The sequence below is a fragment of the Aspergillus terreus genome, genomic scaffold (assembly GCF_000149615.1).
Source record: "Aspergillus terreus NIH2624 scaffold_7 genomic scaffold, whole genome shotgun sequence".
NCBI lineage: Eukaryota > Fungi > Ascomycota > Eurotiomycetes > Eurotiales > Aspergillaceae > Aspergillus > Aspergillus terreus.
Genome location: NT_165930.1, coordinates 781891 through 806685, shown reverse-complemented (window position 1 = coordinate 806685; position 24795 = coordinate 781891). Strand labels below are relative to the sequence as shown.

The 24795-nt window shown below is 51.9% G+C and overlaps 9 protein-coding genes across 9 annotated transcripts; 3 read left to right on the top strand and 6 right to left on the bottom strand.

The window, feature by feature from the left end:
- Window positions 1–21: 21 nt before the first annotated feature.
- Window positions 22–1052, bottom strand: ATEG_05215 (CDP-diacylglycerol--inositol 3-phosphatidyltransferase; the record flags this gene model as incomplete). Its single annotated transcript, XM_001214393.1, has 3 exons — window positions 22–375; window positions 437–813; window positions 881–1052. The coding sequence occupies 3 exons, from the start codon at window positions 1050–1052 to the stop codon at window positions 22–24; spliced, it is 903 nt and encodes a 300-aa protein (XP_001214393.1).
- Window positions 1053–2063: 1011 nt separating this feature from the next.
- On the bottom strand, window positions 2064–3842 carry ptcA (type 2C protein phosphatase PTC6; the record flags this gene model as incomplete). The annotated part of the gene is made up of 2 exons (XM_001214392.1): window positions 2064–3682; window positions 3779–3842. The coding sequence occupies 2 exons, from the start codon at window positions 3840–3842 to the stop codon at window positions 2064–2066; spliced, it is 1683 nt and encodes a 560-aa protein (XP_001214392.1).
- Window positions 3843–6679: 2837 nt separating this feature from the next.
- Window positions 6680–8558, bottom strand: ATEG_05213 (putative RNA splicing factor (Pad-1); the record flags this gene model as incomplete). The annotated part of the gene is made up of 4 exons (XM_001214391.1): window positions 6680–6938; window positions 6992–7471; window positions 7529–7837; window positions 7900–8558. 4 exons carry the CDS (start codon window positions 8556–8558, stop codon window positions 6680–6682), a joined length of 1707 nt encoding a protein of 568 aa, XP_001214391.1.
- Window positions 8559–9403: 845 nt separating this feature from the next.
- Window positions 9404–10642, bottom strand: ATEG_05212 (fatty acid alpha-hydroxylase; the record flags this gene model as incomplete). The annotated part of the gene is made up of 3 exons (XM_001214390.1): window positions 9404–9557; window positions 9628–9876; window positions 9927–10642. The coding sequence occupies 3 exons, from the start codon at window positions 10640–10642 to the stop codon at window positions 9404–9406; spliced, it is 1119 nt and encodes a 372-aa protein (XP_001214390.1).
- Window positions 10643–12613: 1971 nt separating this feature from the next.
- ATEG_05211 (uncharacterized protein) lies at window positions 12614–13984 on the top strand (the record flags this gene model as incomplete). The annotated part of the gene is made up of 1 exon (XM_001214389.1): window positions 12614–13984. One exon carries the CDS (start codon window positions 12614–12616, stop codon window positions 13982–13984), a length of 1371 nt encoding a protein of 456 aa, XP_001214389.1.
- Window positions 13985–14663: 679 nt separating this feature from the next.
- ATEG_05210 (uncharacterized protein) lies at window positions 14664–16383 on the top strand (the record flags this gene model as incomplete). The annotated part of the gene is made up of 2 exons (XM_001214388.1): window positions 14664–15573; window positions 15656–16383. The coding sequence occupies 2 exons, from the start codon at window positions 14664–14666 to the stop codon at window positions 16381–16383; spliced, it is 1638 nt and encodes a 545-aa protein (XP_001214388.1).
- A 653-nt stretch (window positions 16384–17036) lies between these two features.
- ATEG_05209 (CeGAL family transcription factor) lies at window positions 17037–19954 on the bottom strand (the record flags this gene model as incomplete). The annotated part of the gene is made up of 5 exons (XM_001214387.1): window positions 17037–17235; window positions 17372–18238; window positions 18307–18959; window positions 19208–19726; window positions 19805–19954. 5 exons carry the CDS (start codon window positions 19952–19954, stop codon window positions 17037–17039), a joined length of 2388 nt encoding a protein of 795 aa, XP_001214387.1.
- Window positions 19955–21277: 1323 nt separating this feature from the next.
- Window positions 21278–23039, bottom strand: ATEG_05208 (coatomer subunit delta; the record flags this gene model as incomplete). The annotated part of the gene is made up of 4 exons (XM_001214386.1): window positions 21278–22184; window positions 22243–22439; window positions 22505–22948; window positions 23037–23039. 4 exons carry the CDS (start codon window positions 23037–23039, stop codon window positions 21278–21280), a joined length of 1551 nt encoding a protein of 516 aa, XP_001214386.1.
- A 484-nt stretch (window positions 23040–23523) lies between these two features.
- ATEG_05207 (uncharacterized protein) lies at window positions 23524–24675 on the top strand (the record flags this gene model as incomplete). Its single annotated transcript, XM_001214385.1, has 1 exon — window positions 23524–24675. The coding sequence occupies one exon, from the start codon at window positions 23524–23526 to the stop codon at window positions 24673–24675; it is 1152 nt and encodes a 383-aa protein (XP_001214385.1).
- Between the last annotated feature and the right edge of the window lie 120 nt (window positions 24676–24795).

Sequence of the window (24795 nt, the reverse complement as noted above, 5' to 3'; positions counted from 1 at the left end):
CTCGCTCATTTTGCGCGAGATCTAGTTCTTACCGTTGCGCATGGCCTTCCGGTTGGCGATGTCTCCCTCAACCAACCAGTTACTGGCGTTCACGAGCTGCACAACGTTGATGATCTGCTTCAGCGCCATGACGGGGAAGGATATGCCGGTGACCACCCAGGGCCACCAGCTGTCGATCTTGTTAGCGCGAGCCATCTCCAGAGCTCCGGCACTCCAAGGGCTGGTGAAGATACTAGTTGGGGACGTGCCCGGCTGGACGGAAGCCTGGGCAGGTTCCTGAAGGAGGGACGGAGAGAGGGCAGGGGATGAGAAGGAAAGCAGGTAGAGGCCAATGAAGAAAGCTTCGTTGAGAGCACAGCAGATAAACAGCACCGTCTATAGTAAATGTTGTTAGCAGGCATCTTGATCGTTACCACCCCGGAGGACCGGAACCTACCTTGCTGTGGTAATACTGGTACAAAATCCAGCTCCGAGACGCTTCAATCTTCTTGTGGCTTTGGCCAGCTCCGCCCATGCTGAGAGTGGCATACATGTGCATATAATGGCTCGCCATGTCTAGGGCAATCAGGCCTTGGAAAATGATAGCCCAACGAGGCCAGGCGGAGCTCAGGAAAACCAGGAGACACGCCGTCGTGCAACGATCCGTCACCATGTCCAGCACTGCCCCGAACGTGGTCGACTGGTTGTAGTACCGCGCCGCATATCCGTCTAAAGCATCGAGCAAACACGAAACACTGTATAGTATGGAGCAGGTCCGAGGGTGGAGGGGCATATAGTACAGCGAGGCGATAGTCAGAACCACCCGACAGTATCCTAACAAAGCCAATGTCAGAAGTGCGCAGAAACCAAGGAACACTCCGAAGGAATCGAAGATTCTTACCAATCAGATTGGGCATGAACAAATATACATTCTCCTTTGCTTCATCCACGCGGGACGTCGATTTTGTGCTCTTGGGGGAAGACTTCTGTGCCGTGCCGTTCACTTCCGGCGATTCATCCCCGGAGGATTGGGCGGCCAACGCGGCCTTTTGTCTTCTCGTTCGGGCAGCCATTCTGTCAAATAATCCGGGAGGACGTGTGACGAGGATTCGAGACAAGGATAGGGCGAGGAAGTGCGATGCAGGCGGGAGGACGTGTGGGCGGCGCGCACAGGGAGGTCTTATCCGAGAGTCTCCACGATGGAGAGCGGGTCAAGCTGGTCAGGATACACGGCCGGACCGGATCGGTCAGGGGTGTTGGAGATTCACCTAGAGAAGAACAAGATCAATTTAAAAAGACCCCTGGTAAATAAAACGAGCCTGCAAGGCAATAGCGAGGGGGTTGCGGTCGCGTGGGAAGTAAGAGACGGTTGATGAAGAAAGCTTTGCTCGACACGTAGCAAACGTACCTCCGCGGGAAGCTGGGGAACTGAACCAGCGCGTTTTATTCGGGTTAACAACCACAGGGCGATGGAACAAGGCTACAGCTGGAGCAGTAAGCGGACAGACGCGGATCCAAGGCTTCGCTGCGAGGAGGATGATCGGAAAGACGGGAATAAGTCTCGAGCTCTTCGGCGTGCGACGATGGAGGAGTTAAAGTATCGGGACGGGAGGTCGATAAGCGGTGATAAGGCACCGTGCTGTCGGGGACGTCGGAAAGATGAAACGGAGGCCCAAGAAAGGAGTGGAATGTGTGTTATTCTGGAAACGAACTCCTATTCTTCTGTATTCGAAGACAAGGGTAGTGATCCGGGTGAATAGGAGTGGTGGGAGTTGTAGCTGTAGGAGGCAGCTTTGGGTGCTCGGCCGAAGAAAGAAGCTTTCCCAATGCGGACAACAGGCAACAGAAAGGGTTACATCACCTTCAGCCTACAACTTGACACAACAATTGCAATAAATCGATCAGTGGTAGAAAATTCAGCTGTGACATATGAAAACTCTTGCGTCGGGCTCAAAATATGTACAAATGCATTCAAACTTCGCTGAATGAAACACCGAACCACCGAAGTATTACACGTGATATCTACAAAGGGATATAAGATATATCGAAAAGGAACGACCTGCGGTTCGCAACGGAACTCGAGATCATCTGCGTGACCTGCGCGGATCAGTGGCCTCCTGTCGGCGCCAGTCTCGCGATTCCTTGGTCCTCAGACTGCCCAAACCTCCTTCCAGTCGGCGCTCCCAACCGCCGAGACGGACGACCAGACATGTCGCGTTATCGCCTTCTTTGGTCACCTCGGTTGCAAAGTTGACGACGTTGCGCGCTCCTTCATCAGGTGTCTTGGCTTCCTTGATAATATCGACCACTTCTTGGTCGGGGAGCGTGCCGCTAATACCATCCGACATGAGGACCAGGAAGGAATATTCTGCCGCAGCCATTTCAACGCGTCGCAGCTCAGGTTCCGCTGACACTCCGATGCGCTTCGATTGAACATCACCAAAGGCCCGCGTGTTGGCCAGCCCACTCATGCGCTCTTCGCCAAAGGAGTCCGTCACGAACGTAGTCGCGTATCGACGCAGCCGACTGCCTTCTACGGGAGATGAAGGATGATGGTTCGATGTCAAAGGGATGGCATCTCCCGTGACAGTAGAACACAGGAGAACCCTCGTGTCGCCGACGTGGGACACAAGCAGGCTGGAAGGGGTTTCCGGATGCCAGAAGGGCATCGGGGTGGGTGTGGAGATGAGCGCAATGCTGGCGGTGCTACCGCCCTTGAAACGCGAGACACTGCTCATGGGATGACTGCGCCCGAGAATGTTATCCTGGAACAATGGTTGACCAGTCCTCTCGAGCTCGTCGTCTTGTCTCGCAGCTTGGGCTGATACGAATTCCAAATCGGCCCGCAGGAAGGCATACTCCAGAACTTCTTCCATCGTCACACCCTCTCCATCGCCCGCGGCTTGCAGTTCTCCCCGTGCACTCTTTCCGATGTGGGAAAAGTGAGTGGGGAGAAATCGCTTGAAGTATCCCCCAACGAGGCTCTTCCAATCCCGAACCAACACCTTCTCCAATTCTGCGATCCTCTTGTAGTTCCCTCCCTGCATGATCGGCAACGACCCAGTAGATGGATCGGGGTCGTGGCCAACATAGCCATCTTGATTCTTCACTAGGCTCGACTGGACCTCAAACGCAGCCGCTGCATCCTGGATATATTCGTGCAGATTATCTTTCAGGAAGGTACTGCATTCTGTGCCCCCATGGCCGTCAAAGATCCCAAAGTAGAAGACTTGGGGGTCGCCGCTAGCGGTCTCCGCGCCCTGACTCTCGCGGGTTGCGGCGGAGGCTTTGGCAGCCGATCGTTTGATAGTCAGAGACGCGGGAGGCCGCTTGGCAAAGGCCGGAATATCAATGACACCCGCTTGGTAGGAGTCTTCATTCGCAGGGCGCGTTCCTCGCGATGTGGCGGTGCCAAAGTGATGCTTCGCACTGCGAAGCGGGATGCGAACGACCGTAGTCTCCCGGCCCACCAGGGGCTGGAGCGAAGCCGGGGAATGCGAGATCTCCCCCGTATGAGGGACTGATGCAGAGCGAGGGAGCTTATGGAAAGCGAACTGCGGTCCTCGAGGGTCGGGATGGAGAGAAGAAGAGGGTAGGTGCGTCACAAAGTAATCGTGGAATTCTGGCCGCGGGATGGACGTCCGGGTGTCTTGGGAAGCGGCGGACTTTGTTGTCTGATGTCGTTTAGCTGGAGCAAAGAGAACTAGATAGCAGATAAGTGGTTAGCAATGGCTGTGAGGAGTCAAATGCCCAAGGGGAGCTGTGAAGGGATCGGCAGAGGAACTATTGAAAGACGTACGGCAGTGACGGTTGGCCAAGGTCCGGACCTGGACAGAGACCCGCTTTGCAGGAGTCAGATTCATGAATGTCGAGCATTAATTCAAAAGCGCAAGCATGATGAAAAGGGGTCTCGGCCGGATTGACACAGGCGGATTGTTGGGGGGGGGGGGGAAAGGAGGGAAGTAGTATTCCGCGGGGAGGAGGTTGATGAGTTTGCGGCCCGAGCGAATGCGACGGAGAAAGGCACCGGCAGTTCGTCCTTCCTTATCGGGATCTACTTCAGGCACCCCGCGGGGGACTCCGTATGCTGACATCTGCCGGATCTGTCCATGATTTTCTGTGTCAGACAAATCCATTGACTGCGCAAATACATCCAGATTTCTTCAAGTAAACCCCTTTCATGGTAAACCCTTCGAGTCCACCTCAGACTCGGTGACATCATGATCCGTTTCGACAGGGCGGGAACAAATACGAACATCAAAAGTAAACAGACATACAGATGTCGTCAATCCAGGAAATCAACAAAGGCAACGCAAGACAAGACAGCCATCAAATCACTTCAATCTCACATCATATTCACTTCGCAGGCGAAGACCGAGCAGGTGCAGGGCGAAGTAAGACATGAGCCTGGCTAGCCATCCTGATATCCGCCGGACGTTGGGAGTTATCGCGCATCCGAACGATAGGAGTGATACTCAGACGCACACGTGTATCATTATTCTTCAGACCTTGCGGGTCACCGCGAATGAACATGTCCCGGTTAACCATGGTGGTCGGCTCGAAGGTCTCGCTCATGCTGGGAAAATCAACGTTGTATTCGTACGGCACCGAGAACATATCGATCGCCAGAGCCTGCGCCTCGGACACGATGACAAAGAGGTCCGCCCACGCGTTATAATGATTGAGAGGGTCGTGGGTGAGAGGTCCAATGTATTGCCACAATTTTTTGGTATGGACACGGGCTTTGTTTTGACAGAACTCGGCGAACCCGGCCTTCTCCTTGAGCTCACGAATGTGGGACATCAGCGTCACAACCATCAGCTGTCGCACAACCTGGGGGGCATCTGTGCGCCTGGTATTAGTGTCGTTGAGGTAGGCTGGAGCTGGAGGCTTCGGGGGGTCAAATACCGGGATACATCGTTTGCTTGATATGCCCAATCTCCTCGTCGGACCTGGCGTCAAAGCCCTTGGCTGCAGTGATCCTGATCACCTCGTTAATGAGATAGTAGTTGATTGCCTTCGCAACAAGACAGAAGCGGGTGACAGACTGGCCCAGAAGAGTCGACGCGTGTGCTTGATCCGACAGAGAGATGAGGTAGTCCTTGACGTTCTGGCCCAGCTGACTGTCTATCTGGATGCAAGGCCTATTTGCATGGGCAATACCGTAGCTCTCGGACTTGGACCACAAGGCTTGGAGTCGTGCCCAAACTTCCATAAAAGTAGCTTCAAAATTGACAAATGCACAAGGGTAATGTCCGTTCAACTTGCTGCACAGAATACACTCTTGGTGCCCTTCATTCTGCGCGTCATTGGACGAGCCATCTGAATGTTCCGCAGGAGCAGTCGTAGGTTGCTGGTCGCCCTGAGGCAGGGCAAATAGAGGCGGAGGCTGACTGAAGATGCTCGAACGAGCTCCCTGAGACGCGGCCGACAACGGGGTGTCCAAAGGAGACGGTAACATGCTTGGAGCGCAATGGCGAGGGGTCAAGGCAACGACGGAGACAGTTGCCTGCGCTCTGCGAACAAGTCTTGGGTCAGATATGGCCTTGCTCTGGTTACTAATTGTTGCTCTCTGTTTGCGAACCAACTCCTCTAGCTCATCGATTTTCTGCTGGAGGCGCTGGATGACTTCGCCGTGTCTCTCGTCCAACTGAACAGCCGCCTCTAGATCTCCTTCAAATGTACCAATGTAGCGCTGCATTGAAATCACCCGGATGCGCAGATTCCCGATTTCAGAACTGTTGGGCTGGCTTTGGGGGTTCACGATTCTGGGAGTCTCGGGTTGGTCAAAAGGGCCTTCAGACGACATCTAAGAGATGGACAGCTCGCCAGACAGTTTGCTTTGTGTGCTTGAACTAGGAGTGAGGAGGATGATCGATTAGCTTTTATCCATGAGTGTAGAAATGAGTTGGTCATTGACCTGGTGAGAGGGTTGAGTGTATCCATGAGAGAGCCACAAGAGTTAAGGCTGGAGGGAGAAGGGAAACTTGATAGCACGACCACCAACAGGAGCAACACAAAATTTCAAACATCAGTGCAGGAAAGCTCTTCGGGTGCTTCAAGAGGTCCCTCCATCTTTCTAACACTTTGGGCGTATGCGTATCTTCTATTGTATTATCAATAGCTACTGCATGCTAAAATGTAAAACGAAGGAACCATTGTTACTGTTTCTTCTAGACACTCACTATTGTAGAATCAGGCGACGATGTCTCCTGCGTCTCTTCGAGGAACACAGGTGATCGCCAGATCCACACAACTCGTTCTATTGACGCAAGAGACTGGAGGAGAGTCAGACCCTGTGAGGATATTATATTTTAATCGTCACCCTACGAGACAAAGACATAAGGGAGCTCGACATCAACAGACGCTAGCAAGGCACCTAAAAGCATGTCTGGCTACAATCAAATTCATTTGCGCTAAAATCAATGTACAATGTCCCTATGAACACATCATTGCTCACCAAGCCATTAGGCTGGCACATCGACTGTCAAAATACACGACGTCGAAAGACTGGCACCTACCAGAGGCAGTGTCATCCACGTTAAGTAATCGCTATGCCACACTCTCGAAAGACTTGAACGCGCCATGATGAAGGACGGCTCAACCGTCAAACATTTCACCTAACAACACAACATTAGATGAGGATACCTATCATCCAGTGAGTATCGGTAGGTGTGCCGGGAGTTGATGGAGTCGAGCACTAGATTGCCTTAGTCCGCGAAAACAAGCTGCTGTAAACAGCATCGACAACCGGTTGGGCGGTGATCTGTCTACCACCGAAGAAGCGTCCGTTGAGGCCCTTGATGGCATTTTCGCCGCCCTGGACACGGTCGAACTTGAGGTAGATATCGCCTTGCGAGTTGGGATCTAGTGCAATGTGAACAACATGGCCATATTTGTCTTCGCACTCAGCGCGGACGTCATCCTCAAGCTCTTTAATCCAGCTTTCGCCTTCCTCCCTATAAGATTGTTAGATAGACAGCACACAGATGGGATGTAGGGGACCACTTACTCGGCGGGATCGAACATGTTACGAAGCAAGACACAGCGACTCGCCATGTTCACATTGACAGGCAACGGCTTGGTTTCCGTCTTGGGCCGTAAAATCTTCTGCTTGTCGTCGGCAGAGGGCTCTGAAGGTTCATCTGTTCTTGCAAGCTTCCTCATCAATGCATCCCTACTATAGTTGTTGAAGTTCACACCAGCAACGTCTGTGTCATCGAGGGCACTTGCCCCGGCGCCCTTCTCAGACTCCCGGCCACCAGCACGATCGAAGTTGTTAGTGCCGCCGGCTTGGACACCTCGTCCACCTTGGCCTGAAAACATGGAGCCCTGGAAATTCTGTTGACTTGCACCTTGGCTCTGCATGCGTTGGGCGTTCGACTCAGGGGTGAACTTATCGTTGCCAAGGCCAACACGAATTGCACGACCCGCAAGATCGAAGCCATTCATTTTCTCCAAAGCCTCTCGGGCTTGGTTAGGGTCACGAAACCTAACACGCGGTCAGTACGGACTCGAAGACGAGAAGGAATACGGGACTGTCACTTACTGTACAAAGCCATAGCCCCGGCTCCTACCAGTCTCATCCTTCTGCAGCTGCACAAACTCAAGTTCGCCGAAAGGCTCAAAGACATTCTGGAGGTCACTTTCAGTGATGCTGAAATGGATGTTACCCACGTATAACCTATGGAAAGGGGCCGCGTGGTTGCTGCCACTGCTGGCCTCGGGGTTGCGAGCTTGGCGATTCTTCTCCGCTTCGGTCAACTGCGCAATAATGGGAATTCCTAGAAGCTTCTGTCCTGTAAGCTGGATAGCGGGCGCGACGGACTCCTCGTTTTTGAACTCGACATAACCGACGCTACGTGATGATTAGCCTGGGAGGGTTCACACGAAACAGGCAATGAGATGGATGAAGCTTACCCTTTGGATCGTCCACTGACACGGTCCTTAACAATCTGGGCCTCTTTGACGGGTCCGACCTTCTCAAAGAACGCGATCAACTCTTTGGTCCTCAAGCGGGCGGCAAGCTGCTGCACGAAGATAGTGCGACGGTCGCGTTCATCTTCATTGAGCTCAGGGCTCTTGTCACGGCTAGGGCTGCGTTTGCGATCACGGCGCGCACGACGATCATCATCCCGCTCATCTCGACGAGAACGACCCGAAGGACGGTAGTAGCGATCGTCATAAGGGGAGCGAGATCGAGTGCGAGCGCGGCCCCCTCCCCGGTAGAAGTCCCCATTCGAGCGGTAGTCATCGCCATAGCGGTCGCGACGAGACCGACGGTGCCGGTCACTGTCGCGGCTCCTGCTCCTCTTTCTGCTTCTATGGCTTCCGTTAGCACTGCCATGTTCGCTTCTCGGACTCTTCATGTCTTCATCTCCATCGGCGTCCCGGTCACCACGACGACGGTCGCGGCTGCGGTCACGGCGGCGGCGCTCCCTCTCGCGCGAACGGTCGCGGTCGCGGCGATCAGTACTGTCGGCCTTGGAGCGGTCATCGCGATCTTGAGAGCGGCGGGACTCTTGGGGGGTTGCAGCGGCTGTCGACTCAAGAAGAGCCTCCACGTCGAGACCTGACATATCGAAAGCTGGTTGATAATCCTCTTCCCTGAACGTATGTGGCTACAAAGGGGCAAGTGAGGACTGTGAAGAGAATGAGGTCACTTGTGGCTTCGTTAGAGAGGCACGATGGCGAATGGCGCTTGACTTGAGCGAACCCTTGAGTTTGATTTGGACTTTTCAAAGTCTTCAAGATTCTGTCTCTAGGGCGAGAGGGGCCGTTCGGTGCAAGTTAATAGATAGGAGAAATACTATGTTTGCCCTGGGGATTGCTGTCGGGGGTCTGAGGTGTGAGGAGATACCAGCCCCGTAGATGGCGGGTCGTTGGGAAAAGATGAGTGGATCACGTGAATTCTTGGCGATTTGCCTCCTTTTGGATGTCTTTTTCCCTTCCTTTTCTATGCGAACTTAAATTGAACCATGGAACAGGTATAGAGTAAGCAAGCGGTGAAATATGTCCGATCTCAACTCGATAGTCATATATGAAACCTGATCAAGATCTATGCCGTTCGTCCAATGTGCGAGACCGTTTCCATGTAGGTAAATAGTACATCAATTATGTATTAAGTAAAGTAACGTAGTCATATACAGTCGTATAATAACGCTTCCCAGGTTCACTGGAATGGGACGCCATGTTCCATCGTTCCGATAAACGGAAAGGCTATGCCATAGCAGCAACCGCAATCAAACCATACTGTACAAGAAAGAAGCAAGTGAGAGTGATCTCAACGCCAACTGGTCCCAGAAATTGAATCCCAAAGGTCCGACATGATAGGTTAACGGTCATAGCATTACTTCGTGTGTAGAGGACCAGAAAGCACTTGGCCGTATGGCCATTTTAGGCCTATAGTGAAAGACAAGCCAACTTACTGAACCTTGGCAACCTTCGGTGTCGGCATCTGGAGCTCGGTGCCAAAGATGACATCCCAAAACCGGCTGGTGACACCGAATCCATTATCGAAGTCAGCAAAGTGGTGCTGCAGGTGGTATTTCTTGAGTTGCTTATAATAGAGTGGAAGGCTTCAAGGCGCAAAGGTCCGATTAGCGAATGTAGCAAATGTACGGTAATTTGGTTTTATGGGGTACTCACTTGCGGTGGTGCAGGAAATAGTGAGTCATGTCATAGCAAATGTAGCCGAACACGCCGCCACAGTATACCGTCAAGGCCGCATACCAGTTGTAGGCAAAGACAGTATGGGCCAATTTCCAGAACGGTGTAGCCAGGACAACGAAGAGGGCCGGGGGCATCACAAGTCGGTATTTGTCCATGGGCAGATAATGATGGATTCCGTGCAGCAAGAAATGCAGAGTAAGTCCAACTCGATTATCGGGAAGGAACCTGGACATGTCAGTCAAAAGCAAGGAAGTGAGAAACTAAAGATCTCTTACCGGTCAATGTGGAACAGGAATCGATGCATGACATATTCAATCAAAGTCCAAAGGAAAACGCCGAAAACCCAGTAGGCCGCAGCAACATTTCCCAGTTCGGTGAACCCGACGAACGTCCCATATGCCACGGGAGGGAGCCAGATAATGGGCACCACATACCACGCAGTCTTGCTTAGAGGCTCCAGGAAGTTTCCGAAGAGAGGGGCAGATTCGCCGCCCCGATAATGACGGGGGCGGTGGATCTGCTCCAGATAAAACTCTTTGCTGAAGCCACTATTCCACAGCTGCATCAACAGTGGCTTGTTGAGATCCAAAAATTTGTACGTCTGGTAGTCCTTGGAGAAATCGGTTTCAACGGTCAGGTCTTCTTCACACGACATGCCAGTTGTAGCGAAGACCTGTTCTGATTTATGAGCGGACCCATTGACATTCGATGCATTCGCGGTCCCGTTCGAGTCGGTCGCAAGGAAGCCCACTAGACTCTCCTCCAGAATTTCGTATGCGGCCTCAGAGTGTTCATGGGACACGGGGTCGCGCAGGATGTCCTTCACGTCTTTCCCGGCATATTCTAAAATCAGATCGCCGCCACCCGGATGATCGTCAACGAACGAGGTGATGTCGTAGACCTTGGATCCGATTGTCACGTAGCACGATTTGGCGTTATTATGGGTCTCGACCTCGGCGAGGGTGAAAGTCGGGAGAACTCTTCCAGGCATGGCGATGGTTCAGGGGTCGCGCTGGTGTTCCTGACGATGAAAAGACTGTAGGTACCGGCGTAGAAATTCGGATGATATGGTTGGACTGGATCGCAGTGGTAAGACGGGCCCGGCGGCACAACGGAATAAATGGGTTAGGGGGAGGAGTGGCGTGAGCTTCACAACAAGGTATCCAGGCTCGCGGGTCCGAACGGTCCGAAGAGAAAATTTCTCTGCGCGGCGAGATGAGAACGCAGGGATCCTGAACCAGCAACAAACGAGGAAAAGGGATAAAGGGGGATCGAGCGCCAAATGGGACACGAAATATCTGTTCAAAGTGCAGTTTATCAAAGGCTGGCAAACATCGAAAGCAAACGAGGGAAAAAGAGGACGGGACAGGAACGAGCACCTGATCGCTGCCGTCCGCCGCGTACTCCGTACTCCGTATACAAGCCGAGGCTAAACCTTTTTGGGGTGTCCACCCCCTGAACATGATAGGATGATCTAATCAATCACCATCCTCTCTATTTTTTGAGCGAGAAGTAAGAAAAGAAGGCACTCTATCCATCGTGCTCCGTACTTGTGGGGAAAGGAGATGATTGAGGTAGAAGTGCAGAGTCACGCGTCTTCTTTTCGGACGTCATCGCCTCAAGCGAAATGGGGCCCTTGAGGTGGCTCAGAGGAGAACGTTCTTGCATAGAGATTCTACTTTGTTGGTAGAGAATTCTTTGAAGAGGTTCCTATATAGGTAATCTGTTGATCAAGAGAATGAACAAAGAATACTTTTACTCAGCCTGTCAATTGGTCTCTCTATGTTATAAGCCTCCATACCATTCAATCTGAAAGATGAAGAGGTGGAGACGGTCAGAAGAGAAGGGTTTTCTGGTGGCCGCTGGCTTCCGGAGTACCTAGGTAGTCGGTTCGGATAAGTGCATAACACGCCTCCTTTGGCCTGTGGGAAAGAATGGAGCCATGTTCGCGATGCGGACTATGATATGTTTGTTGCTGTACAGAGACATTGTACAGACAGAGGCCTCGATAGAAGCGTCCATATCGCTCTGGTCTTCCATGATTGTTCGATCAGAATCATCAGATCCATCCAATAATGAAGACAGCATTGCCTCTTTAATATTACCTCCCACGTCCCCGATCAGGAAGATGATGACGATCATTTTCGGATAGATTGATGGGAGGCGTCACATCGATCCGAAATTATGGATCAAGGTTCAATACCCCCTCTATTCTACCATGGATGCATCCTCGACAGAAAACCTATCCATCTCCCCAAATAATACCTCTATGCGGTCGGCCGAGACGGAATTTCCCCCATGTCCAGCGCATCCTATTATCGTCCATGGAAATGCTGAAACAGTGAAGCCAGATGATCTTCATCAGCGGCGTTATACCCGCTCAGTGAATGCTGTCACCCAGCTGGGGGGGACGCAAATCTGACTGATCCAAAAGAGGAGTAAAAGAGGGAAAAAGGAAACGAGTCAGTCAGTGGAGAGACAAATGGTCAATTCAGGGGAGGGGATGTTATATCAGCCCTGTCCCCCTTTCCACTGGTTTCTCCCCTTTATGGTGTCGTGGTCATCTCAAGTCCACATCCCGACAATAATACATATAGGTACCTATGCCCAGGTAACTATCCGACCAATTCGACGGGCCATTAATTTGACTTTGCCCAATCTCCAACATCCTTCACACCGGGACGGCAACCCCTGTCGACCTTGTTGAGCCAACTGTCAAGAAAAGTGGGGACTCTCATCCTTTTGTCAATCATTTTGTCTCGACCAAGGCCGCCTCGAATTGCTCTCGCCCAGAGCCCCAGTCCGCAGTTACTAGTCCCTGTCTAGCTCTCGCCCAGTGCACAAAGCTTCCTTTGCTTCTCTCTTTCCCCCCTCCCCAAGCGTTATTCAGAGACAGGAACCTCTTCTTTCTTTCTACCGAGCAAGGAATTTCTGTCTGCGATCGTCCTTGAAATCTATCCACATGAATCCCTACACATCCTCGTCGTCGTCGTTCCCCGGCAATCGTCTGATCGCCTACCTCCAGACTCTGGCCAAAGCCAAAAAAGGCCTACCATACGGCCTACCTGTCTGCGTGGCTCCTTCCCACACAATCACAAATTCGGAGACGTTACTTCAGCTAGCCTCTCTCGTTGGCCCGCATATAGCTATCCTCCAGGTCCATGCAGACATCGTCGATGACTGGTCCGATGAGACGGTCCGCCAGTTGACCTCGTTGGCCAAGAAGCACGCGTTTCTAATATGGGAAAGCGGGCGGATCCTGAACGCAACGGTGGATGTTGTTGGCCGACAGAAATCTGAATCCCGGGAGGTGAGAAACGAGCTGGTGGATCTGATCCGGAAAAAGTACACAAAAGGCGTCATCAAATTGGCCTCGTGGGCTGTGATGTGTACCGCATGGCCCTCCGGAGTGGCGGTGAACAACCAGGAAGCCGACATTCTAATTCCTACTTTGAAGGCTGCAGCTCGGGAAGCTGTCGCAGACGCCGTGCAAACCATCCGAACAGAGATCACGGCCGATAGCACTTCACATGAGCGTCCTCTGAGTGGATACGAATCGACAGTAGAAAATAATGACAGCCACGCCACGCATTTCCTGTCATCTGGTTATGCGGTGGATGGGAATGGCCTGGGACTCCCTCCGCGGAAAGCATCCACCATATCTTTGACGCAGACGATCACCCAGCACACCGAAGATTCCACAGACTCGCCGCTAGAGCAACACCAATACGAGTCTACAGATGGTCTGGGATACACGGGCTCGAATGACGCCATTATGGACCACACCCTTCCACCACCGCCCCTTCTGGCACGGGGTCTGGTACTCTGTCTCCCCTCTGTGAGTGACACTTCGTTCACAGCGGACTACCGACGGAGCTGCATCGCTGCGGCACGCGCCAACCAGGACTTTGTCGTTGGATTCCTCTGCAGCGAGCCATGGCACCTTGTTTCTCAGAGGGATGATATCTTCGACACGGACTACTGTGGAGCTACAGCGGAACAACAGCTGAGCCCATACTCTTCCGACGAGGAAGACGAGCTACCTCCGCTTGCATTGTTCTCTCTCATCTCGCATAGGCTCGACTTAATGCGGGGCAAGCATCTCGCCGACTATACCGACGAGGAGGACGGAGATGTGGCACCAACAGATACCAGTTTGTCAGCTAAGATGGTAGAGTCCGATAATCCCTTGGCCAGGAAGCTATTTTATATCGTCGAACAAGCCATCAAGCTCCAAGAAGCTTCCCGAAAGGAAAACAACAATCTGCAAACGGCCGCGAAATCGACACAGGGCCACAAGATCGTGCATATCCCGGTTGTGTCATTGCCGTGAAAGCACCGCTAGAATAGTTCCGTCTCCGAGGATCATTCGTTTGTTCTATTGTCACTATATAACGGAAACGGTGTTTAAGAGTTCCCTGGATCACTACGCTCGTGCAGTGCTGGGATGGTTTCGGCGGTCTTCGCAACAATTGGAAAGATAGAGAGGAGTGTGCGTTTTGGCGTGAGTTTGGTGGGAGTGCCTTGCATAGCTATGATGGTTTCACTTATTTCTGAATGTATATACCTTGGACTACAAAGCACAGTATATCAATCCACCGTATATGAATCTCACAGCGAGTCAATTTCCCTTTTGGGGTATAGATCACATGACATCGTCACTCTAAGAGGCAAACGAACATCGAATGAAAATGATTTCAACATCCCCACTAGCAGCAACCTCGACTGCCTCCAACTGATCGTGCTTGGCTCGCATTGTCTGATACTATGGTATGAGCCTTCTCGACTGAATTTACGGAAAGGCCACACTGCGTCCTAGCTTCTTGAAACGATGATGGCCCACGAGTCCACGACTAAGGCATAATCCGCATACTGTACGGATATCAGTAGACAATCGCAGGATATCGCGCGATTGTTCTGGGCACATTGCAGCATCTTTATACCAGCGGTCTATTACGCTGACTGCGAGACAGCCAATGGTCTGAAGAAGCCTGGGCTGAGCTCTACCCACGATGGCTTCGGGACCATCCGACGGTTTGGAAGACTCCTTTGGCAGTTTGAAACTGCATCACGTAACAAATGGCACGCGAAGCCCATCAAAGACCACCGGTCAATCCGCTGGCAGTCCGCCTTTCATCCCAGCGAAGACGGTGTTGCCGAATGAGTCTGGCCTACCCGCAAAGGTCATCCTTTCAACTGGCGATGTCTTAGTGGAATATGTGTGCCCCAACAATATTTCCAATACGTCGCGTGAGAACGAAGGCTGTCGTTGGCAAGTCTCCAGTGAAGACCTGACCAAGAACAGCCCCTATTTCCGTGCACTGCTCGATCCCCTCAAGTTCTATGAGGGCCGACAGTTCTCGCACCAGAAGTCCATCAGACAAGAATCAACGGCTGCCACAAGGGACGCTAGGAAAGACCATCCAGACGAATCTGACTCGAATGATGGTTTCAGTTCGCTGCCAATCATCAAGCTACCCAGTGAACATTTTTCTCCGGAGCTTGGTATAGATGCCATTGAAACATTCCTCAAAATCCTGACCTTCAATTCATTCATACACGAAGAGCAGGAAAACTTCAACGCAGAACTGAGACTCAAGCCTCCATACCTCGTCGCCCGACTCATAGAGCTAGCCGATGCATTCAACTCTTCAGACGTTGTGCGAGAAGCTCTCACAAGATGTGCCTATTCTTTCGGCAAAAGCAAATCCCCGCCATGGAAATTCGACACATCCATCCTCAAACAAAGCGAGGATAGAATCCGGCAGACAATATATATCTCTCGCTTCACGGATGAGCGGATTGTCTTTCAAGTCTTTTCGCATGCCCTGGTCCTCCTCGGATCTAGATTCTGGGCCAACGGCCTCGACACACCTCGCTCCACGACCTTTCGCTGGAGACATCTTCCCGACGGACTGGAAGGTTGGTTCCCTTACCTACGAAAGATTACTCCCTTCCCTGTGTATCGGGATGACCTCGATCCAAAGCTAACCCTCAGCCACAGAAGAACTATACTACAGACGACAATGCGTCCTGAACACCATCACCGACCTACAAGCATCCTTCCTCCGCGCATACGGAGCCCTAGACACCACCGACACCACAAAACCGCCGCCCACATCTCACACGACCACCATCACCACCGTCCCAACCCGCCACTACCAATGCCGCTGCGGCTTGGGCAACGCCAGCGCCTGCGACGCCTTCCACCTCGGCCAAATGACCCGCTTCTTTGCCCTCCGCACCAGGACCATTTTCCTCGGATCCACCCTGATCGATCCCGACTTCAACCCAGACGCCGATAGCGACAGCGACGGCGGCAGTGACGACGGCCATGACGCCCGTGGCCAGCCGCTCCCCAGCGCACCGCCCAGCGACATCACCGCCCTCATCTCTTCTCTCAAACAGTTCCCCGACTACCAGATCGACACGCACCACACCGGCTGCGGCGTCAGACGGCGGTTTCTGCCACCGCTGGACTGCATCGAGCGGTTTGTCGGCGACAGCAGAGGACTGCTGGGTGTCGATCTGCGGTCGTGGGATGCTGCACAGTGGCCCCTGGCGTCGGGGTCGTGGGCTAATCGGGCTGTCCGGCGGGCCTTGGTGGTCGACATCCACTTTTCGAGGATTAATGCCATTCACCGCATGACGCCGGGCGCATCGCGTCCGGATTCGCCCGAGGAAAATGCCCGGTTGTTGTTTACAGCTAAGAGAAGGAATTGGGAGGCTTGATCTCCTTGTCTTGGACATCCGGCTTTTACAGGCGTGTTGGTTAGTACGCTTCGTATATACAAGACTTGTGTACATATCAGTAGAATAATTCTGGTCATTCTTCCCAGTTCCTGTCCCCAGGCACCCATGGTAGTACACTCTCCCATAATTCCCGACGGATTGTAACAACCACTACTGCAGCAAGACGTGTCGGACCCCGTACATCGAAGAGCCAGGCTCGTTGAGGACCTGGAGAAGGAACTTACACTATGGACTGGAAGTTTCAGAACTTATGAATGTTTAGTCTGTCAGTCGCATTGCCACAGCTCTTACAAATGTAGTGATCAACGCCCCGTGATCCCTTTGGATCTCCGAGAGTAGCTATTCGAGTTCTAACAAACAATCACGGATTACACTGATAAGTCTCTCGTACCGTCTTCACCAGAAATCGGCACCCCTTGGATTAGAGTTCATGTCCATGCTACCCTCAGAGGGAGCCCAACTCTGAGTCACTGATGGAGGTTCGCCGGGCACCAGGGATTCGTCCCAGATATTAGGAACCGATTCGCAGTTAAGCAAGCCAATGAATCCGTCATTGTCGACAACATCTAAGAATGAAAAGTCAATGCTAATGTCCGATGTGTTTGTGCGTGATAGAACATTGGGATCCAATATCAAAATTGCTTGGTCGCCAGAGCTTCCACCAGATTGGGGGGCTGAACGAAACTGTGGCTCACTCGGAAAAGCCTGTCCACCAGCAACAGGAGGTGCTTGATCAACAGGAGATCTAGCTCTTGGCCCCTGAGGGGTTGGATCGCTATCGTCGTCCTCATCGCAATCACCCCCATGAACATTGCTTGAATAATCTTCCACCTGACTGAGAAGCTTCCTGTAAATATTCAGTGCTTTCTTTGGACTCGCTGCATCGACAGAAAGATGATGTAGCCACTCGGACAATTTTCTTGTGGCCGTGGAAATTGTGGCAGCTTTATCAGGGACATGCTCACACCTAAGGGAAAGCTCCAAGAGAAGAACGGCTGCTGTTTGCATGAGAAAATGCAATATGCACCACCACGGGCTTGACTCGTATAGGTCAACCGAATATGGTGGCTCAGGTAAAAAGCGAAGCAGAAGACACGCCGAATTGATGCACTGGGCAGCATGTTCTTTGTTGAAATTCTCGAGCTCGGCGAAAGCCTCGGACCCTTTCCCCTTGTTGTCCACCTCTAGATGGTAAAGACATGGCCTTGTTATTAAAATCTTGGTGCTGTAATATAGGATGGCGAGACCTGACGTATGACTCTGAGGGCTTGGCGTGGATTTGATCGACGTAAAATCATAGACAGCGGGCAGGTTTACGACCCAGGAGTTAAGGTCATCCAGGAGCGTTTCTATCGTCCATCGTGTGTGTCGCCAAGATAAGTGTTCGGCTTGCGGACTGTAGAGCTGGCTGGCCGCTCTCCGCCCAATGGAGCTCAATAGCACTGCCTGTAGGAAGTACAGAGACTCGGATGGATCAGCATATCGGATATCGCAATCTGCGTACTTCGCCTGGCCCTTCCCACCTCGCTTGAAAGAGGATGAGGATCCGCTTAATTGACTTGTCCGATCCTTTGACGATGCTAAGAGACGGATAGCTTCTTCTTCCTTAAATTGAACTTCATCGAACGGAATAGGGAGAGGAGTCGAGTAGTCAGTATCGTGTATGCAAGAAGGGCGTCCGGTGATCACGCTGAGACGATGTTCAAGGGTGTATAGAGACCACCAAACACGGTATTTTATCTCCTTGAGATCATCAGCGGTGGATCCAAGGTCGCGTAGGTGCAATCCAAGGTCAAGCGCCCCCTGTACGGCATTTGTGCAAAGCCTCCAAGCTCTGAAATGATGCCCGGACTGTATCAGAAACTGATGCTTTGTAGTGACTGGAAGGAATTCTAGACGTACCGGTTCATCTGGCCTGTAGCCAGCAAATAAAGTGAAGCCAATCCTTTCGCTTGGATCTGCTGGACATCGAAGTGATCAAGCTCTGTGCCATCCACGTTCAGCACTCTAGCCCTTTCAAAATACAAGGGGTGGTCTTGTTCATCTCCTTCACTGTTATCGTCTGTCAACTGAATGAATAGTGCACCGATAGCAAACACCATGTTCAACACCGCGCGGAACCTGTTTCCTCCGTGTATTTTGGGGTCGGCCAAGACTGAGCGGAACTGGCGGTCAAATATAGTCTTTCCGATAATAGGGAATGTCAGATGCACACGAGCAAAGTATGTGTTGTAGAGCCTTCGCGCCACATGTGGTGTCGGGAACCCGTCTGGGTCAGGACGCGGGCTATAACGGAGGAAGACCGGAGTGTCCGTATAATAATTCCATGCCGCTATTGGGGTTTCGCGCTTCTCAGATCGTCGCGGGGTGCCAAGTTGCCGATCTACTTCTTGTAACCAAGTGAACTCTGAGCTTCTTCCAATGAATCCTGTCGCCAGTGTAGGGCCGTCCTTATTGAAGTCTTCTTTGACCGAGTCAAGTGCGTGGGAAGAGGCAGAACGATAGTCCTCATCCTCGGGTTTGCCAGCGCCAGACCCTATGTCGATGGAGGATTCCTGTTTTCATTTAGTGAGAGATCACGAAGAAAAGGGTCCGACAACACCACTTTAAGAGCCGCCTCTATCTCTGCATCCGAAAGGCCAAGCCTATTGCTCATGTTCTGAAGTGCCTTCTTATAGGAATCAAGGTTCTTCTCAAGGTGGGTCACCTGTCTTTGTAATACTTAGTATGCGTGATAAGCTTCCAAGTAGATTCGCACTTACGTCCTAGCCTTCTCCCGTTTGCCCTCAGTATAGCAACATACAAGGTCATACTCGTAACACGTACGGCAGCCAGTCTCTTCCCCAGAGCACTTGATCTTCCTTGATCTGCAGTTCTCGCACGCTCGGGTAATGTGGCGCCTACGCATTCTTGATGAATCATCGCGAGACGGCAGTCGGGGTATGGGCACTTTTCTGATGCCACCGTAAGCGGATGCACTCGATGTAGTAGAGACGCTGGGACGCCTTGGTGTGGCGGTGACATTGTTGCTATCGATAACGCCCAGAGTCGCGAAGGGCTGGGTACCATGGTATCGTGGCTCACAAAGGAAATGGTTTGTTTGACTGCCGGGAAAGAATGGATTGTACAGATTGTTTGGGTCGTATGGATTAGGATTTGGTGCAAATCCCGTCTGGTACAGATCAGGTGGATTTTCATAGGTATCGAATGGGTTTTCCAGGATATCTGGAAGATCCTCCGGAGGTTGAGCGGACGAAGGTGATTGACTCTTCGGACGATCTGGTGACGATTGGCCGTATAGATCCATATTAGAAGGCTCTTTCTGTAATGATAGTTTGGTTAAGATCTGCTGGGTGGTATGGGCCTAGATGGGGATAGAAAGAAGCAGAAGACCACATACTAAATCATCCGGACTTTTCACATCGTCTGAAGATGAGTGTAATGATTGGAAGGCACGGAGATGTTCCTTCCAGGCTCGAAGCGGCGCTTCTCCCAGAGCAAGAACCATTTCGGAAGGCACCACTACCTTCTTGAGAGTATGATGAGGCATGGCATGGAGGTTTCATGCACCTAACTTGATGGGAATGAGACGTACCTTCATTTCGCCAGAGCTTTCGTTGCACGCCAGTCAGACCAGCTCGGCAGAGCTCCAGAGGAAGAGAGAAATCCATGTCGAATGAAAGAAGACTCTAGGCTTTATGCCATGGAAACGTCAGGGTTATGGGGGTGGACGTTGGCTGAATCAGCCCATGTCCATCCTGGTTTCTATGTACTTTGAAGATCAACTCTGGTGCGGAGAGGTCGGAAGAGAGAGTCATCAAATGGCTATAGATGGCAAATTTCCTCCAATTCCACTGGGCCCTAAGGTAGGTATTGCCTATGTCGGGCAATGTGGACAGACTGATGCCATGTTCTAGACAGGAGAGAATCTTCTGATCTTGGAGGGCTAAAAAACTGAGCAATAAAGTCACTCCTGGTTCCATATAGGGTGGTTTTACTGCATTAAAGGAGTGAAGGGAAAGCAAACTCAAACCCCCTCCATGAGGGTGGTGCAATGGGTGTCGTTCCCAACCACTGTTGGCATGGACTCTTCACCCTGGGCCACTGGACCAATGTCTCTCGGGAGCCTGTTCTAGACGAGTCTGCTTTATGCAATGCCGACTGGCAGCTGGTAAAGTTATGAAAGGTATTCACGGTTCCATGAATCGTGTCGTGCCTGCTGCTGCTGATAGGCCGGGTTCTCAAGATCAGTGTTGGAAGCCTGAAGGCATGCGACAAGCAGATGACACCGCGGAGGACCGAGGTTCTTCTGTACAGTCTCGACTTGACTCGTGAAGCAGGCCTGTGTGGTAGAGTAAAGCTCTGATGGATCTCAGGTGCCCCGAGGGGTTCCTCGAAGTGGACAAGTTTTCACGTGCAAGTACTAGTCGAATCAGTTTATGTACTACCAAAATTTTCCAAGCTTTTTCTTCATCTCCGCAGGCCGACAGTCCCTGGAGGAGTCGTTCTGGTGACGTTGCCCTACATCATCTCACGTTATAACACTGTCTCGTTTGTTGGAACATTGATCCACTCATGATGGGAAGACTCCCTAGTGGATGGTAGCATCGGGATAGGACCCTGTTTGAGTTGGCGTTACCCCTGTACATCCCAATCCACCGGTAGGGTTGGAGCAAGAAGGATACAAAGTACCTAGGTAGATAGGATCCATCCACGGACGATTGGAGGGTGGTGGTATAGACCATGCCAAAAACACGTGTATATGATGATTTAGAATTCAGAATACAAACTGAAGGAAATGACGATGAGCAGAATACCAGCAGCACCTTGACGCAGTCCGAACATCATTAATACTCTATACACCCAAGGAACATTACTCAATGACATAGCCCTTCGCAATGGACTTGACATCCTTCGAGAAGCCAGTGCTCTCGCCTTCCATCTCCAACAAGGCGACGTCGGTGACATCGACTTCCACGAACGGATTGGTCTTGGTAAAGCGCACATTCATGGGGAAGAACTCATTTTCATCGCCGTCCCCGGTGGCCTCAAATTCGAAGCTACCCGAGGCATTGCTCTCGTCAACAGTGCCGATAGTCCAGTCCAGGCTATCTCCCGATACTTCGTATACGGCATCAAAGCTAGACACCGTGGGCTCCTCTGTACTGTACGGAATAGTCACCACAACGTCTCGGAGAGTGTCCGAGCCAGTCAGCTCGTACTCGACCGTCACCGTAGTGGACTCCGAGCCTTTGTTGGTCCAAACGGTGAACGTGATTGGCAAAATGTCAGCGCTATCGGAGCCTGAACTAGCAACGCGCCAGCGCAGAACAGCAATCGAGTTGTTATCCGGGAATCGCTTCGTCGTGTCCTTCAACTGAATGGCGGAAGAACTGGTAAAAGCCGTTTTGTCCACGTTCGGGTGAGTCCGGAATTGAGCGCCATGTGTGGGGTTCGCAACGAGACCAAGTCGGAGTTTGGTAAATGCCGGGTCTGTGATGCGAAGCTGGAGGTCTCCCTTGACTTCGAACGATTTCAGGGCTCCTTCGCGAGTAAGCGCAGCAGAGATCGTTTCGGCGATGGTAACATGAACAGGCTCGCGGTCCGTCGACAGAGAGGGCCGGGCCGAGGAAGTTTGGACAGGCGTCGACGCTTGCGGGGTGACCAAGGGGCTGGACTCCTCCACCTCCGGACCAAGGTCACCGCGGACTTTCTCATAGATATCTGTCGTTTTCGACTTCTTTCCGAGCTGCATGCCCTTCCCACGAGTTGGCAGGGGTCTTTAGAAACAGGGTCATTAGTTGCTGCTGGGTAACGTCGAGGAGGGGCATCTCATACTTGGCGAAGGATTTCTTCTTTTCGGCCTCGTAGGTATCATAGGTATCAGGCACAGCAGGGCGGGATGGAGGGGTATAAACGGGATAAGACGGGGTCCTGGGGGCCATAGCTCGACCGGTGCGGGCGGCCTCTTTCCGCTGCATTTCAAGCTGCTTCGCCTTTCGTTTGCGCTCCTCGCTGGCCTCGAGTTCTTTGTTCTATCGAGTTGAGTTAATCTCCAATCACCTCCTCGACCACGAATCGTAGGGTTCTAGATGCATACCCGTTCAATGATCTCCTGGATCCGTTCTTCGTGACTCTCCATCTCCAGGAATGCTTTGATCTGCGTAAGCGAGAGGTTTTCTCTGTAGCCCATTGTCACGAGCTCGTCGAAGGCGCTGAGTAACTCAAAGGCATTGCGGAGAATTTCCCGCTCATCCAGACTCTTGCAAATGCTGGTAGTGACTTGGGCGAAGAGGTGAAGACTGTCGATATCCTGCAGGATGTTCGATTGCCGATTGGTAATGAGAACGATATACAGCTCGTCCAGGGGCTGATAAACGAAGCGGACATTGTCTTGTTCAACGGTGGTGTGCTGGGTACCGGAGTCCGCGAGCTTGGGAAAAGACGCGAGAAGGGCCTCAATTCTGGAGCGAGCGATTTCTCGGAATTGACGCGACAGGACAGCTTTGCCCCCGCGGGTGCATATGGACGCGGCGAGAACGACCTATTTGTGCGTGTACCGGGAGTGATTAGCTATGGTGCAAGAGACAACAAGATAAGGCCAAGGGAACCCCTCAAGTTTATAAGCATACCATGGTGGATTCGGCGACAGGTCGAACGGGAAAGGAGACAGAAGGCGGAGAAGAGAGAGGAAGGATCACAATGGAGGGTTGGGAGGACTCCAGACCGCAACGGAGATGATGGATCGATGCCAGGTAGACCAAACCAGCCAACTGCCCCCTTACTCAGCACACCGCCTGGCCCGTGCTCAGCGCTATCCCCTCGCTTACCAGAAAAGCACTTTGCTGCTTGCAACCATCAACCTCTCCATCTTCCATCTTTTTTACCTTGCCCCCGTCTTACCACACCTTTCACTGGTAGGGAAAGCACCCTTTCAACCCCTTCGTCTCCTTTCAGATTCTTCGGATACAGCCCGCCCTGCCATCTCCTAGAGTACGCCCTCTTTCGACTACGCCCCTTTTCCGGACGCCACTCGCGACCCAACGGCTCCGACCCGGAACGCGCTGAAACTTCACGCGCTTCATCTAATCAACCGCCTTGCTCTACTCCTTCCATGAAATGACTACGACCTCCGCATTCGCCGTTTCTGCCATGGAGGTCCCCGGGGTAGATGATACCATGGAGATGGCTTCTCCCTATCAAGGCCATGTTGATGATTTCGATATCGATCTTGATGTCATGGAAGATCAGATCTCGACAACTGACAAAGATATGATGGGGGACGATGACTATCAAGATTCTTCACATGACATGGGACTCGAACCCGAGGGAGCGAACGACGAGGATATGATGGATGATTTTGCCGAGCCAACGATGACAGACCCCGATGAACACTATCCTGACACAAATGATAACGTCGAAATGCAATACAGCGCAGAGAAGTCATACGAGGCTGAGATGCTGGAAGATGACTACGATGAGGATATCGATGCCCCAGTGCCAGAGTTTCATGAAGATGCTCCTTCTCACGAGTATCATAGCACCGACAAAGCACCGGAGCATCCTATTGCAGAAGAACCCAGTACTGCCGATCATGACATCGAGAATTCGGACCTTGAATACCATCCTGAGGCACAAGCAGAACTGGTTCGCGACGAAGATGGCGAGAAGAAGGACGAATCAGATCCACCTCATGATGGCGATAAATCGCATTCTGTTGCCCAAGAATCTGAGTCGCATCTACATGAGGCCGAAAATAAGGCCGACAATACAGCCGAAGCTTCGCACGACACTAACAAAGCAGAGCAATCAGATTCCAAGGCCGTGCCCTTTGAAGAACAGAGCGACAATTTTGCGATAGCGAACCAGCCAGAACACAAAGAAGATGCGCAAGGAATCGAAGTAACTGTGGCTGAGGGCCAGGGGTCTGACGCCCAGCAGGTAGAAGGCCACTCTCAGACGAAGGAAGAAGAGATTCAGCCAACTCAACAACATGAGGAAGCGGCCGACACGACTGAACACGATTCAGCCCTGTACCCTGTGAAAGTCTATTATCAAGATAACGAGATATCCTTGTTTCCCCCTCAAGAAGGTGACTCATCAGAGACGTTTTTCCTTGAGGATGAGGGCCTTGCCTATGAGCCTCTCGGGAAGCTTTTCGCTTCCTGTCGAGAAGTCCTCCGGGACCATGTTGGGGAGAATGAAGTCCTAGTCATGGATGTTGACTCTCTGAATATCCAACTAACAGAGGTCTGTTATTCAGCCCCTTGATCAATTCCCATTCATATGCTAACTATGTTCCTGTAGGATTCCATGCACATCTCCAAGGTGACTTTGCATCAGATCGTCGACTTATATTTGCGCCTGTGCCACAATGATGGCGTTGATGAA